Source organism: Arachis ipaensis, chromosome B7 (assembly GCF_059453495.1).
Source record: "Arachis ipaensis isolate K30076 ecotype BB chromosome B7, ASM5945349v1, whole genome shotgun sequence".
Taxonomy (NCBI): Eukaryota; Viridiplantae; Streptophyta; class Magnoliopsida; order Fabales; family Fabaceae; genus Arachis; species Arachis ipaensis.
Genome location: NC_142442.1, coordinates 16164948 through 16181523, shown reverse-complemented (window position 1 = coordinate 16181523; position 16576 = coordinate 16164948). Strand labels below are relative to the sequence as shown.

General features: G+C 37.0%; 2 protein-coding genes and 1 pseudogene across 4 annotated transcripts; 1 reads left to right on the top strand and 2 right to left on the bottom strand.

The window, feature by feature from the left end:
- Positions 1-2943: 2943 nt before the first annotated feature.
- Positions 2944-4528, bottom strand: LOC110264877 (heat shock 70 kDa protein 15-like). 2 transcript variants are annotated; one of them, XM_088492555.1, is made up of 3 exons: positions 4397-4528; positions 4189-4316; positions 2944-3880 (listed from the first exon to the last, which is right to left on the bottom strand). In XM_088492555.1, the coding sequence occupies exons 1-3, from the start codon at positions 4445-4447 to the stop codon at positions 3715-3717; spliced, it is 345 nt and encodes a 114-aa protein (XP_088348681.1). In that variant the 5' UTR covers positions 4448-4528; the 3' UTR covers positions 2944-3714. The 2 variants fall into 2 exon arrangements, with proteins under 2 accessions (XP_088348681.1, XP_088348682.1); XM_088492556.1 differs by lacking the exon at positions 2944-3880 and adding an exon at positions 3918-4042.
- Positions 4529-4775: 247 nt separating this feature from the next.
- Positions 4776-8684, bottom strand: LOC148550437 (heat shock 70 kDa protein 15-like). Of its 2 annotated transcripts, none has more exons than XM_088492553.1 (3): positions 8132-8684; positions 7771-7995; positions 4776-5201 (listed from the first exon to the last, which is right to left on the bottom strand). In XM_088492553.1, the coding sequence occupies exons 2-3, from the start codon at positions 7930-7932 to the stop codon at positions 4788-4790; spliced, it is 576 nt and encodes a 191-aa protein (XP_088348679.1). In that variant the 5' UTR covers positions 7933-7995; positions 8132-8684; the 3' UTR covers positions 4776-4787. The 2 variants fall into 2 exon arrangements, with proteins under 2 accessions (XP_088348679.1, XP_088348680.1); XM_088492554.1 differs by having other exon boundaries at positions 7771-7949.
- A 5936-nt stretch (positions 8685-14620) lies between these two features.
- LOC107606775 (uncharacterized) lies at positions 14621-16498 on the top strand (annotated as a pseudogene).
- The last annotated feature ends 78 nt before the right edge of the window (positions 16499-16576 follow it).

Below are 16576 nucleotides of genomic sequence, written 5' to 3'. Positions count from 1 at the left end.
ATAGTTAATATTAACATTAATGAACCATATATATATATATATATATATAAAGTATTTTAATTAAAAATATAATTTTTGTAATTTTTGTTGTATATCAATCTAATTTTTTTTATCTTTATTTAAGTGAAGAGAATTTTAAAACTGAGAAAATTGGTTTTACTAGAACAGTATAATTACTTGGTGACTGATGCATTACAAAAAATAAGTTTTTATTACGTATCTCAAATAAAAAAAAGTAAAATATAACTAATCTCTGGTAACTGTATTAAACTATTAATAGACAAACAGCGTTTCGAAACACATACATTTTATCTTTTTTTGTATTTTTTATATAGATATGTGACGTCAACTTGCACGAATAATTTGCAGTGACAAAATGTTCTAATGCATGGATGAAAGTTTCAAAATATTTGGCGCATTATTTTGACGACTTCCTCCACCTCAAATCCACAATATGCTGATATAGTATCTACTTAATCTCAAATTCTGGGTTCTGAGCATACATTGTCATACACCGTATCGGCAAACAGTCATAGAAAACTTGCTAACCACCAAAGATTTTTGCAACTGGCTTTTATTTTGCCAACCAAACTTTATGATAACTTACCGTATAGTTGAACTTCGATTGAACATTTGCAATGACAAGTCGGATCTTCAAGGATGGGTCGATTTAACCTAGAAGTCTTATAGCATCCGCAACTCATTATATGACTCTTTCCAATTTCCATAAATCTAAGGCACGACCTTCTGCTTAGCTAACCAAACTCTCCTGTAAATCAGTCTAAACCGAAATGTGCCTCTGTCACATTCAGCAGTACCTTGATTGACACGTCAGCATCAGCTCTAATAATAGGCAGTATGAAGGTCGAGATCACATGGTAATCAAGCATCCTGTGATCACTCGATATCGACGTGGCCAGACAAGTATGAGGTTCATTGTACCGTTTTACCTCCGAAATACCTCTGCGCTAGCGGAGACTGATACAAATCAACCATGTGCACCCATTGTCAAATTCCTTACACTTCCCATAGTACTTGCGATAATCGGATTCCAACACTTTGTACTCAACCCCAAATTCCTTACACTTCCCATAGTACTTGCGATAATCGGATTTCAACACTTTGTACTTAACCCCATATCGGATGCTATAATTTTTCACGCTTAAGACGACCTTCTCTTTATTCTGAAACTGCTGACCGACTTGAAACTCAGCTAGTCCTCCTGTATCCTGTGTATCTATGGCTCCAAATCCAACAGGTACACCAGGTATCTCCTGCTGTCTCATGGCATCCAAGTCCAGAGTTAAAAGGTGCGCGGGGGGGGGGGGTATTGCTGAGTTCCTGAACTAGCCGCTCCACCACCTCCAGTTGGATTACTCATTGTTATGTCATCATCACTATCATCAGTAATCGTGGCGGACTCCACATCATCATCATCATCATCATTATCATCATCTCGCGGTACATCTTCCATACCATCCAATGCTCCACCCTTTCCAAAAATCGGTACCACATCAGGAGTACCAGCCATCGCAATCAAATCTCACTGAAGGGTCGAGTATCACCTATTTCTCCGTCACGATTGCAGTTTTGATCAGTTGCGAAGGATGAGGAGGCAACCAAAACTGTCTCAGGTGCAATCACGAACACAAATGAAGATGCACCAACAGGCATTGAACTAGAGCAGGCAACCATTGCTAAAGGTTGAGGATTCTGGTTTGAACTTCCTAAACTGTAGACCACATTTACAAGTTTGGCCAACAGCTCAGAAATTCTCATCTCGAAAAATTGCCGACAATAATGAAATAGAACTTACAAATCTTTGTCACTACCTATGACGAACGAATCATACTTCACATTATCCTGTAATACAAAAATTGAAATTCTATAGAATAATTTTTCTACCCATTTTACGTATTGTATCTCCAGTTTTTGGATTATAATATTCTGAAATTTAGTAAAACTCGTTAAAAGTTTGAGAAAAATATTAACCGAATCCATATCAATAAATTTAATTGCGAAACGTGTGTTTTTATATAATATTTTGAGTTTTGAAATTTTAGTATAATATTGAGTAACATTTATGTTGTTTATGTGATTTACTCCAAAAATAAATAAGGAAAAGTATGAGGCATAAAAAATAAAAAGAATAAATGGCGGCACCGAAGTATTAATTTCCAACATACACGACAGTATATGCTTCCAATTGGTTACGCTGCTTTTTCGGTGCCGCCCGCCAACTCGATAATGATTGTTGTTGTATTTGGGTATTTGTGTCTTTGTCTAATTAGATATTCTATCTTCCTTTAATTAAAAAAAAATTGTTATACATTACTCTATAATATTTTTTCATTTATTTTTTTTATTGTTCCTATGTAGTATATGTAAAAAATATATCTTAATTAATAACCTTTTAGAATATATAAATTTAGTATTATTGGTGATAATAGTTTAGTCAGAAAAAAAAAAGAAAAAGACTAAAAGAGTGAGTTGAAATTGAAATAATTAAACGCTATCAAAGTAAGTTCATATATACGATAAGAAGAATGTTGTACGGACATAGAGGTAATGCCTATTTCAGTATTTCTTGAAATAATTAATACGAGGAATAATTTTTTTTTTTAATTTTAAATTTTTTAAAATGATAAACTAAGTCTTTTTTTTGGTAGAAAAAAAGACTGATCCCAAAAGCAAAGAAATAGATTAAAACAAAAGAAAAATATTCAAAACAAATTAATTACATCCTCTTAATTTATAAGAATCAAAACTTTCAAAAAATAAAATAAAATAAATGTATGAGGGAGGATGCTAAAAAATATGTAGACCGAGATTCTGAGAGGAAAATTTTAGCATTTTTTGACGAGGATGTCGGTAACACTATTCGTCTCAGGGTACGTGTGTAGTAGATTTGATTGATACGCCCAACAAGTATTTTGATGTCTTGCAGTAGAAAATCATCTTTTATAAAGTTGATAGCCATCATAGAATTCAATTTCATAATGATGTTCTTAAATTCATTGACTAAGGCAACGCTTAAGCCTTTAATGATAGCTCATAATTTCACGTGCATGATAGAGCAACTCTCAAAGTTGCATGAAGAACCTGCCCAAATTATCTCAAAGCACTCCTCCACACATAGCATTATTTAAACTAGTCATAAAAGATCCGTCAACGTTGACCTTGATAAAATTCTCATGTGGAGGATGCCACTTGACAAGGAGTCCCATAGAATTGTTGCCGGTGTTATGAATAACCTTCTTCAAAGGAGTACTAAGGATTTTAATACCTCTTGTTCTAATAGACATTGAGACTGCTGCAGGGTCGGTGTTCTCCCCTTCAAAGATTAACTTGTTTCTAAAGAACCAAAGAGAGGAGAGAGCTACACCAAAGAACACCGACCTGTCGTGGGGGCTCAAGAGGTTGTTTATCATTCAATCTCTCTTGCTTGATCTGAAGAAGTTTCTCACTTCCGGGATAGGTTGCAAATTCCTCCAAACAGCAACAGCAAAAGGGCAGTCACGCAGCATGTGAAGCACGGTTTCCTTGTTGTGGCTGCACCGCGGGCAGCAGGGAGACGGAGTTAGGTGCCTTCTATTCCTTTCTGCATTGGTGAGTATTGCTTCATGAGCCACCAGTCAAAGAAAAAATCTTGTTCTTTCTGGGCCATTCCACTTCCAAATCAAAGAAAAAATACGATCCTTAGTTCCGACGTCTTCAGGGATGGCTTGTTAAATTGATTTCAGGTTGAAAGTGCCGTCGGGGGGACAAAGCCCAAGCATAAACATCATCTGCCTTCCAAGGCAACGGTGAGGATAAGGACGTGATCCTACGCACCTCCGGTTCGGGGATCCATTCTTTGAGCTTCGCCACATCCAGGACCCTGAAACAGCAAGAAAATCCATTAGCGAGTTTCCAGATTCATCCATATTCTTTACCTGAAGTTGGTGCTGATCTAAACGGCCAATGGTAGGGATCCAGTTGTGCCTCCAGAAATTTATCGACGTGCCATCTCCAATACGTCAAATGGCATTTTTTTGAACATCTTCCCACGAGGAGCATAACACTGTAAGTCTATAATACTGTAATACTTAAATTTAAGTCTTTAACTTAAATTTTCGTCTCATAACACTGTAATATTGATATAGACAATTAAATGCTATCTTAATTGTATTACATAGTTGATAATACCTGTCAACAGCTTCCGCTTTCCTTATTTCAGCAGACAAGAGCACAGGGTTGGCATATTTTGGGAGTGATTCCTGCTGTTGCTTTTTCTCCCTAAGCCACTTTTCAACCTCAACACACTCATTTAGGACCTACAAACATTGATGTCATTGATGTCAAGTTGTTAACCATAGAAGAATCACGGGAAGGAAGAAAATTAGCAAGCAATTACCTTCTGCTTTTCATTGATGTCAATGTGATCAAATTTGGGATCACTTGACATTGCAGCATCTCTGTAACTATTTATACAATACTCGAGCTGATCAATTACTGTGCCCCTCTCTGTGTGTTCTTTATAACGAGCTTCAATAGGATCACCTTGCTGCAATATTGCAAAACTCCACTAAGATTGTAAAATAAAAAAAATAAATAAAAGCACAGAAATAGTTCCTGCTGCTCATGTGAATGTGTGACAAACTGACAACTATGTCTAACAACAAAGAAAGTAGCAGCAACAAGGAATTTCCGGTCCCCATTTTTTTTATGAAGTTTTTCAGTTTCAATGGGGGACGAGCAGGTTTCTCTAGCCCTCAAACTTCTTAGTTCCTACCTTTTTAAGTTCTTCAAGTTTCGCAATAGGCCTTTAGTTTCGTCTTCACCATCCTCATATAGCCAGTCTTCCACCTGCTGAAGTCTAGCAGAAAAATCTTCCCTCTCTGGAGCAGTGACAAAATCTTGATATTTGTCATTAAGCTGAAATGGTAACAAAAAAAATCACTTTGGTAAACATCAAATAATGGGCATTTGTACTTGAAATTGGGCAAGAAAAGAGAAAAGATAAGCCTCATCTTGTTCCGCATTTCATAAACATAAGCCTCAACGGCATTTTTCTTGTATTTTGTTTCTTCCATCACGCGATCTTGCAAAGCCATTTCAAACTCCTTTTCTACAGCTTTTTGGAGATCCACTTGTTCCATAGCTCCATAAACCACCTCTGCTACAGGAATATTTGCTTTCTTAACCTTTTTCTTCGGAGCCTGTACCAACAACATTCATGGTGCACTTATAAATACCGACTTGACCATGCTGGACAGGTGTTCAAAACCGAATCGGATCGATCTAAACCGACTGACCGAACAGAAAAATCAAAAACTGAATAAATCGAATACCGAAAAAACTGAAAAAAAAAAACAAGTTTTGCTATTTTTATTGCGGTTTTGTTCGATTTTCGGTTTTGACCATAAAAATTTCAACCGAACCGAACCGAACCGATTAATGAAAAACCCTAAAGACCAACCCCCATCCCCATCCAGACCCCGAACGCGAACACCCCCCAGCCCCCAACTCCCCAAGTCGTGACCTAAAGTCACATAACCCCCCTCATCCCCAATTTCGAAACCTAGCTTCTCTCGCTCTCTTCTCTCAGTCTCGCCCTCGCAGAGTCGCAATCTCGCAGTCGCTCTCTGCTGCTCTCAGTCTCGCCCTCGCAGTCGCAGAGTTGCAATCCCACCAGCCACCAACACCCGAAGCCTTCTTCTCAGTTCCCAGCGAGCACCGACCCAGCAGGCAGCAGCGTTCTCTTCCCAGCAACGCCCAGCGTCGCCAGCGAGCACCGACCCACCGACCCAGGAATGTTCTTTCCAGCAGCGCCGAGCCACCGACCCCAGTTCCCACCGAGCCTCCATCGTCTTCTGTAATGGAGGCTAAGCCTCATGTTTGGTTTTTTGTTCTGAGTCTATTTTTATTTTTAAATTCTAGTTTAGTCTTATTGATTCTAATTTATAATTAATACTTGGTTGAATTGTTCTTGATTTTATGGTTGAGTTGTTGATTCTGATTTCATTTTTTAATTCTAAACTTTTTGTTCTGTTTTGATTTAGGGGTTTAGGCTTAATTCTGATTCATGATTTTCAATTCTATTTGTATATTTTGGTTCACAGGTTTAGGGTTGTTGGTTCTGATTTTTTGGTCGAAGGTTGTTAGATTTTTATTCTCTGTTCTGATTTTATTTGTTGTTGATTTACTAAAATTGCTTCTGATTGTTGTTCATTGATCATTGTTCAATGTATTGTTACGGCATAGCCTGAATAGTTGTTTTTTCAATTCCCACTGTATGGAATGGATGTTAGCAAGCAAAGTTGTATTTACTGATCATGATATCTGGAAAGCTGTTTTTGGTTTGAAGACCATATATTTAGAACTCTCCATGGATGAATCATAGGCCACATTATGAAAATCAATTATTTCCAATGGCCTTTGTCATCCTTCCTTCTAGTCTATTCTAGAGTATACTATGTGTTTTGTTTTGTTTGCATGCTTTAGAACTCTACGAGCTAGTGACCCTTTTCCTCTATTGATTTTAGGACTTTATTGCTGGGTTCAGTGTTCATTGTTTTATTTGTTGTTCATTCTTTAGGGAAATTGCTTCTAATTGCTGGTTCACTGGTTCAGTGAGTTTTTCTCCATGCATCAATCCTAGACCACATGTTTTGTCTGCTCCAACGAAAAGGCACCTCACTCAACCAGTCAACTGTGATAAAATTCTTATTTAATTAGTTTGTTTTACAATTAAATAAAGATCTCTATTTTGAAGCTTTTAATGCAGTTATATATCAGAGATACACTTGACTTGTAGGTTGCTAATTAAATTTGCTTGGATATCACTGTATTCAGGAAGAGAACAGAGAAGGAGAAACTAGAGTGTATATCATTAAATTATGTGGCAAATACTGATATACAACTGAATCTGTTATCATGTAACTGATTTTCTTATACCATTCTTACATACTCTTATCCAGTGAAATTTTTTCACTCTCAAAGGGGAGAGGGGTGGGGCTTATATAATATTTCTTATATCATTATATCTGTTCATCGTTTATTTTAAGGTTATGACTTTGTGAAATAGTATGGTAATATTTCTTTTGAATTGATTAAAAAAACCGAAAAACTGAACCAAATTAAACCGATTTTAATTGGTTTGGTTTGGTTCGGATGATCTTGATAAAAAAACCGAACCAAACCGAACTGCAGTTTAATTAAACGATTGAATCGGATGACTTTTCGTTCAAAAACTGAACTAAACCGTACCGCGAACACCCCCTACTGGATAACAACAATATTTTATGATTAATTATGCATGATAGTACATCAAATTATCAATATAAGGTGTAAGATTCACTTTAAACCAAAGTGACTTTATGCAGGTTGATTCCAATATTATGTGAACAGATGGAAATACCACCAAAAAATAAAAAGAATCGTATACACTCAATGATGAGGTCATATTTGAAAAACTATCATGTATATGATGTTCTCTCAGATTGTTTAACAGAAAAATATAGTAACAACATCCTACTAAATTAAACAATGCAAAAGTAACCCCTTAAAAACCTACCGCACATCCTCTTCTTGATGTAGATACCAATATAAATACGCAGCTAGTTCTACAATGTCAATGCTCCATTGCTGGAAGCCACAGAAACCCACAAGTGTAAAATTTTAAGAATAAATAAATAACTTGGTGTCACAAAATTTAACGAATGCAAAATTAATTGAAAATAGAAAGCTTCTTGCATATGCTTGTGTATTTCTTTCACCAGGACAAACCTTGCTATCGGTGTCAATTTGCACAGGGTTTTCTCCAGTCTCAGGGCTACCAATTTCAGGCCCAGTGGTATCAGTATTAGCCTTCGCATCTTGCATGTTAACATCAGTGTCATTGGAGGTTGGAGGAGCAACACCATCAGCAGGGGATTCATCGGTATCCATCTTGGTGTTTTCTGCAGCTGATTTTTTGGAAATCAAAACGTCAACTTCTTCCTCTTCCAATAGCTAAAACAGAAGTATCATGTCAAATTTAAAATAAAATTATGTCAAACTTTTTGGCATGCAAAAATACGAGAAAATATATCCAAAGAAGTATCATGTCAAATTTAAAAAGTTGAATATAATTTGTTACTTTACTTACTAGTTGCCACTACTCGGTGTTAGCCATGTGTTGAACTCGGATGCTTCGAATTCGGATACGGTTATTCAAGAGACAAATGAATTCTCGTCATGTCACAACTTCAACCACTGAGTTGAACTTTTGAAATACCATGTCTACGAATTTGAAATAACCATATCTGAATCTTCTATTGAAGAAAATTGTCATCCAAATTACCGAAAAACTTATGGCAAATCCGAATCCAAATCCCATAATGAAACATGAATAAACTTCAAAGTTGTCATCATCATCTTCTCTCATTTGTTTTTCATTTGGTGGCTCCTCATCTTGTGGGCATATCCTTATTAGTGGAGGTCCACATAAGTTTGAATTTTTCATATAACTAAAATTTTGGAACCCTTGAAGTTGGGTCCCTGATAGAATTTTGCCCCAAAAATTATTACATGAGAGATTCAAGTCTCCAAGAAAAGACAACTTAGACATTTCCTGAGGAATTTGTCCTGAAAATAAATTTTTGGATAAATCAAGTGATTCTAACAGTATTAGGTTACCTATCTCATCTGGAATAATCCCTGTCAATTGGTTCTCAGATAAATTCAAAGATTGTAACCTAATGAGCATAAATAGTTCTACTGGGATCTATCCGGATAAATTATTGTTTGAATAATCAATGGCCCGCATTGAATGTGAATAATCTAACTTAATACCCTTAATGAGCATGGTAAGATTATAATAAAAGGTAAAAAAAATGTCACCTAGAAGAGCAATAACAACAAATGAATCAAATGATTCATTCTTGGAAATCATGCTTGTTAGACAACAACTTGGAATTGGCCTGATAATTTGTTATTTGAAAGATCCAATATCTTGAAAAAATCAAGCTTGCATATTGTAGTGGGGATATTACCACTAAATAGGTTGGATCGTAATTAGAACGCAATTATATTTTGTCCCACCCAATTTGATATAGCTCCTGAAAACTTATTTTCACCTAAATTAAGAATTCGAAGCTTTTTACAATTTTTTAACGAAACAGGCACTTCTCCAGATAATCTATTATTGAATAGACTAAATGAAACTAGGTTGGACAAATTACTTATTGAGTAGGGAATTTGGCCTCTAAAATTATTGCCTTCCAAGTTAATATATTCCAATGATTTCCAATGAATCCAACAATTTGGAATCTCTCCTGATAATACATTATGAGAGAGATCCAAATATTTCAAATTATTTTTTTCTTTTGTCTGGCCACATAAGAAATGAGAAATTGACCCGGACAAAGAGTTGTTAGATAAATCCAAAAGGGTGACATTTGGAGATATTCGAGGCACATTACCTCTGAAATTATTGCTATTTAGCATTAATACTTTAGAATTAAATAACACGTTTGAAATACTGCCATTGATTGAACTATTATGCATAACAAGATTCCCAACTTGATTCGAAATAAATTTCCAAAACTTTTCACTTGGTTCTAATGGGATTCTTGAGTTCAAAATGTTTAAAAGTGGCAGCGAATCCTGTCTATATATCCATGAAGGAAGTTTGGGCCTCACAGCATCCAATATCAAAGTTTGGAGTTGAAAATGAGGGATCCATTGAGGATCAAAGTCAAACAACAATGATTGGGAGCCAAAACCTAAATATTCTAGGTTTGAAAAGGGGTGAAAACAATTTTTAGAAATATTTCCAGCAAAAGAATTTGATTCAAGTGATAAACAAGTCAAAGATGACAAATTTTTTAAAAATGTAGGAAAAATACCTGAAAATAAATTTCTAGAAATAACTAATTTGTTTAGTTTCTCAAGTTGACCCACCCAATTTGGAATGGATCCACTGAGAGCATTTTGATCCAAAAGCAAGGACTCAAGGCTTTGAAAGTGTGGAAATGTTCGAGGAAGTTGGCCTTGCAATGAATTTTCTGAGAGAATAAGAGCTGCTATTCTACAACTGAAATTAAAAATCCAGTTTGGTAACTTATCTGGAAAAAAATCATTGTTGGAAAGATCAAGGACTTCAAGTGCAGTAAAATTGGCGTATTGCAGGGATGGATAAATGTCCCAAAGTCCGCAATGCCGCAAATATAACTGTGAAAGAGAAGGAAGCAAGGTAACTAATTGAAGCCAATTAGTTTTCTCTTGAAGATTAATGCCAGTGAGGTCCAGATACTGCAGAGAGGAAAGATTAGAAATCCAATGAAGCATATGATCAGCTTTAAGATTGTCATTATATGACAAATCTAGGTGGTGGAGGTTGTTGGAAGAGTTTTCACCCTGACCATGATAATGGATGATGCTGAAGTCATTGTTGCCCAACTTCAAAGAACTTAGAAATTAAAACTCAAACAAATAAGAGACGTTGAGCTCACCTGATAGGCAATGCAGTTTGTTATCATTACCATAAACAGGATAAATTCGAGGACAAGTAAGATTGAGCCCCGTGACTTTGCCAGTAGTATTTTCACAGAGCATCCCTGGCCACTGACAACAATTTTGTTTTGCAGACCATGAAGAAAGTACTCCGAAGGGATCAATAACTCCGTATTTAAACATAAGTAACACTTTTTTATCCTTCTCATCACAAGGAAGGAATTTTGAATTATATATGCGTTTACATATTAATAGTAAATAAATGAAAAGGATTTGAATATATTGAAAATTCATGTTTTAGATTTGAAAAATTTTAGTTTGCATATTGAAAACCTAACATATGAGTATATATATAGCAAATTTGGTAGCACTTAGTGAGACTGAGTCCACAAGTCCATGCTCCACATTTCTAGCTATATTCATAATGATTGAGACTGAGTCTTCAAGTCTACAAGTCCACGCTCCACATTATAGCTGTATTCAGACTGAGTCCACAAGTCCCCCATATTTCTATAGCAGCATTCATGACCGAGTCCACGTACTCTTCTTGCTCCACATTATAGCTGTATTCAGACTGAGTCCAAGTCCCCCACATTTCTATAGCAGCATTCATGATTGAGTCCACGTACTCTTCTTGCTCCAAATTATAGCTGTATTCAGACTGAGTCCAAGTCCTCCACATTTCTATAGCAGCATTCATGACCGAGTCCACATACTCTTCTTGCTCCACATTATAGCTGTATTCAGACTGAGTCCACAAGTCCCCCACATTTCTATAGTAGCATTCATGACCGAGTCCACGTACTCTTCTTGCACCACATTATAGCTGTATTCAGACTGAGTCCAAGTCCCACACATTTCTATAGCAGCATTTATGACCGAGTCCACATACTCTTCTTGCTCCATATTATAGCTGTATTCAGACTGAGTCCACAAGTCCCCCACATTTCTATAGCAGTATTCATGACCGAGTCCACATACTCTTCTTGCTCTACAGTATAGCTGTATTCAGACTGAGTCCACAAGTTCCCCACATTTCTATAGCAGCATTCATGACCGAGTCCACATACACTTCTTGCTCAACATTAAAGCTGTATTCAGACTGAGTTCAAGTCCCCCACATTTCTATAGCAGCATTCATGACCGAGTCCACATACTCTTCTTGCTCCACATTATAACTGTATTCAGACTGAGTCCAAGTCTCGCACGTTTCTATAGCAGCATTCATGACCGAGTCCACATACTCTTCTTGCTCCATATTATAGCTGTATTCAGACTGAGTCCACAAGTCCCCCACATTTCTATAGCAGCATTCATGACCGAGTCCACATACTCTTCTTGCTCCACATTATAGCTGTATTCAGACTGAGTCAAAGTCCCCCACATTTCTATAACAGCATTCATGACCGAGTCCACATACTCTTCTTGCTCTACATTATAGCTGTATTCAGACTGAGTCCACAGGTCCCTTACATTTCAATAGCAGCATTCATGACCGAGTCCACATACTCTTCTTGCTCCACATTATAGTTGTATTCAGACTGAGTCCAAGTCCCCCACATTTCTATAGCAGCATTCATGACCGAGTCCACATACTCTTCTTGCTCCACATTATAGCTGTATTCAGACTAAATCCACAAGTCTCCCACATTTTTATAGCAGCATTCATGACCGAGACCACATACTCTTCTTGCTCCACATTATAGCTGTATTCAGACTGAGTCCAAGTTTCCCACATTTCTATAGCAGCATTCATGATCGAGTCCACATACTCTTCTTGCTCAAATTTATAGCTGTATTCAGACTGAGTCCACAAGTCCCCCACATTTCTATAGCAACATTCATGACCGAGTCCACATACTCTTCTTGCTCCACATTATAGCTGTATTCAGACTGAGTCTACAAGTCCCCCACATTTCTATAGCATCATTCATGACCGAGTCTACATACTCTTCTTGCTTCACATTATAGCTGTATTCAGACTGAGTCCACAAGTCTCCCACATTTCTATAGCAGTATTCATGACCGAGTCTACATACTCTTCTTGCTCCACATTATAGCTGTATTCAGACTGAGTCCACAAGTCCCCCACATTTCTATAGCAGCATTTATGACCGATTCCACATACTCTTCTTGCTCAACATTATAGCTGTATTCAGACTGAGTCCAAGTCCCCCACATTTCTATAACAGCATTCATGCCGAATCCACATACTCTTCTTGCTCCATATTATAGCTGTATTCAGACTGAGTCTACAAGTCCCCCACATTTCTATAGTAGCATTCATGATCGAGTCCACATACTCTTCATGCTCCACATTATAACTGTATTCAGACTGAGTCCAAGTCCTCCACATTTCTATAGCAGCATTCATGACCGAGTCTACATACTCTTCTTTCTCTACATTATAGCTGTATTCAGACTGAGTCCACAAGTCCCTTACATTTCTATAGCAACATTCATGACCGAGTCTACATACTCTTCTTGTTCCACATTATAGTTGTATTCAGACTGAGTCCAAGTCCCCCACATTTCTATAGCAGCATTCACGACCGAGTTCACATACTCTTCTTGCTCCACATTATAGCTGTATTCAGACTGAGTCCACAAGTCCCTCACATTTCTATAGCAGCATTCATGACCGAGTCCACATACTCTTCTTGCTCCACATTATAGCTGTATTCAGACTGAGTCCAAGTTCCCCACATTTCTATAGCAGCATTCAAGACCGAGTCCACATACTCTTCTTGCTTCACATTATAGCTGTATTCAGACTGAGTCCACAAGTCCCCCATATTTCTATAGTAGCCTTCATGACCGAGTCCGCATACTCTTCTTGCTCCACATTATTGCTGTATTCAGACTGAGTCCCCAAGTCCCCCACATTTCTATAGCAGTATTCATAACCGAGTCCACATACTCTTCTTGCTTCACATTATAGTTGTATTCAGACTGAGTCCACATGTCCCCCACATTTCTATAGCAGCATTCATGACCGAGTCCACATACTCTTCTTGCTCAACATTATAGCTGTATTCAGACTGAGTCCAAGTCCCCTACATTTCTATAGCAGCATTCATGACCGAGTCGACATACTCTTCTTGCTCCACATTATAGCTGTATTCAGACTGAGTCCACAAGTCCCCCACATTTCTATAGCAGCGTTCATGACTGAGTCCACATACTCTTCTAGATGCCGATTCCACCATGCCAACTTCTGGCACTTGAATTCTTCTAGAATGTTTTGGAAAATAGTGGAATCGAATGATGAAGAAAAGGAGAGGGTTTCGATGAGAGAGACGTAGGAATGGAGGGAGTGAAAATAGCTAGGTTGAGAGTGAGCCCAGTGGAAGAAGCACGTGGCAAGGAAGGGTTGGTTGGTGAGGGAGCGGAGGGTATGGGAGTTGAAGTTGGGGGAGAGAGTCACTACAGAAAACACGGAGACTGAGTCCACATACTCTTAGAAGCTGATTCCACCATGCCAATTGCGGCGAAGCTCCTGAGCAAGGAGTTAACGGTGACGGCTGTTAATTTAAACTTCCGGCACTTGAAACCCGGAGGATAGCGGCGACAAATTGTTTGCGGTTTTTCTATCTGTTGCAATTTGCCAATATAATTGTGCGATGAGGTTTTCGATATCGAGAAGGCCCCTCGTGACCACCTGCATCTTGAGTATGCGTACGAGGAGACTGGTGTTTTTCTCTTGCGGAAGGAGAAGAAGAAGCAGTGATTTCGGTAAGCTTTCTAAATGAATTTTTAGAAATGCTTGAACTTGTTCACTCCTATGTCCTCCAAATCGAATTTACTAGTTGAGTTTTACAATTCAAGTTTTGTATACATTAGAAACTCATTGCGATGATTTTGATCATTTTCAAGGATGTTTTGTCCCCTCTTGCATAAGTACCTGTAATGCTGCAAAAATGAGCTATAGCTTCTTTTCACGAGCCAATTCTTAATTAACATTAATAACTATTCTGATTTGTTCCTTTTTGTGATTAGAGGTCTGCAATTATCCTTTCCTGAAGTGGTATTTTCAATTGATTTAATGTTTTTATTATGTTTTGGGTTGTTTTGTGGCCATTGCAAGAAAGTAAATAAAACCTGGCCTTTTGCTGTTGTTTTCAGTTTCAAATTTGTCACAATGAAATTAAAAAGCAAAACCGAAAAGTGTGCCGTGGAAAAGAAGAGGAAAAGGAAGCCGGAAAAAATTGGTGATGTTGAGATAGATAGTACATTGAATGCCGAAGGTATAATATTTTGATAGATGTTTCTTCTTCCCCTTTTTGAACTGTTATCATGTCGCATTTATTTATTAATGAAACAACTGGCTTACTATACTGTTTCAGTGGATAATGGAATGCAAGTTGGAAAGGAGAAAAAGGAGAAATCTTCTATCAATAGAAAGAGGAAGAATAAAGATAAAAATCGTCGCAAGGGTGAAGTTGATTTAGAAGAGTATAGTGGTGAGCTAGTGTCAATAAGCGTTGAATTTTATTTAAATGATTCGGCAAAGTGCCATATGTTGATATTAAATTTGTTTCCACTTCTATTAGATGGGATTGTTCATGACCATCCTTCTGAAGCTCAAGAAATCAAAGATACTGAGGAGCATGGAGATACTGATACTGATACTGGAGCAGCCATCAAATCCCATAATTAACAATTTGGTTTTATTTATTGGAAATAAAATGGCCCTTCTGAACTTCCATTTATTTTTAGTTACTCATGGAATTCGTCATTCTCTTGTAGGTAAAAAGAAATCTAAAAAGAAGAGGAAAAAGGAAGCTAGTTTTGTAAATGAGGTGGAAAATTCTCCAAAAAAAGAGGGGACCCTGATCAGGATCAAATTTATGTTATTTCTTCTGGAGATGAAGACTTCTCAAAAGGAATGAGAAGTATGAATTTGCAAATGGATTGGGATTAGTTTGCATTTTTTTAGAAAAATTGTGCCCATTGATCTTATATTTGCATGATTCATGCATGGATAATGGACTTATAGCTTAAGCATTTGTGGTCGTAACATGATTAATATTTATCTATCCGACTATTTACTGGTCCTGAAGCAAGTTGGATTCAAATTCATCATTTTTATTTTTCTGCATTGATGTCTGCTATGCCTACTATTTCTGACATGGTTACTTAAAACTGCAGAGTGGATCAGGGAATACCATCAAAGTAGACAAGGGCTGAATATATTGCAGGAGCAAATTGACGAATTCATAACTGTTCATGAGGAAAACCTGGAGCAGGTAAAATGTTTAATAACCCTCTTGCATTTATTTCCCTATAGTAGTTTCAAGGCTTTGAAAAATAACAATTGGAGCCAGCGGTAGACTTTAACAAGTTCCAATTGTTAATCCCTTCTGTTAAAAACTACACATTTGAAATGTATATCTGTTCACCATAATCTGGCTGAATTCTAAGCCATTTTTTAAATATTGTTAAATCATATCAAGTTATTCTCTTCCAATGATATTTTGATATTTAACAATCCATTACCAAATGTAAGATCTTAACATTAATTTACTCCATATCTTTGGTTTCCAATGTTATGCACAATTCAGGAAAGGAAAGAGAGAGAAGAACGTGCAGCAGAAGGGGGTTGGACTGTTGTTGTACATCACAAGGGTAGGAAGAAAGCGGAATAGCTGTGGGATCTGTTGCACAGGCTGTAGTGGAGAACAAAATGGAAAAAACGAAGAATAAAGAAGTGAAGGGAAATTTCTACCGATTTCAAAAGAAAGAAGCCCAGAAGAATGGTATGAGCTGCATTGAATTTATCATATCACTTTTTAAAACAAATAGTCTAATCAAATGGTGTATGCAGAAGCTTCCTTACTTTTATTTTGAATTTCTAAGTGGTAACTTTGTACAGGATTTTTTGAATTTGCACTTATTTTTATTGAGATAAATAATTTTTGCTTTTCTTGCAGAGATCATGATGCTGCAGAGCAAATTTGAAGACGACAAAAAGAGACTGCAACAATTAAGAGCTGCCAGAAAATTTAGACCTTATTAACAGTTTTCTAGAACACAGGGATCCAATTTTTTTCATTTACCCTTTGGGATCATGGGAAGACACCCTAGGGTTGGAATT

Bases quoted from the DNA above. Each gene is read 5' to 3' on its own strand.
- LOC148550437 (XM_088492553.1), bottom strand. From the start codon at position 7,932: ATGGATACCGATGAATCCCCTGCTGATGGTGTTGCTCCTCCAACCTCC. The intron at 5,202-7,770 runs GTTTGTCCTGGT...TTGTTGGTACAG, and splicing joins AAATTGACACCGATAGCAAG to GCTCCGAAGAAAAAGGTTAA.
- LOC110264877 (XM_088492555.1), bottom strand. From the start codon at position 4,447: ATGTCAAGTGATCCCAAATTTGATCACATTGACATCAATGAAAAGCAG. The intron at 4,317-4,396 runs GTAATTGCTTGC...CAATGTTTGTAG, and splicing joins ACATCAATGAAAAGCAGAAG to GTCCTAAATGAGTGTGTTGA. The intron at 3,881-4,188 runs GTATTATCAACT...TTGCTGTTTCAG, and splicing joins AAAGCGGAAGCTGTTGACAG to GGTCCTGGATGTGGCGAAGC.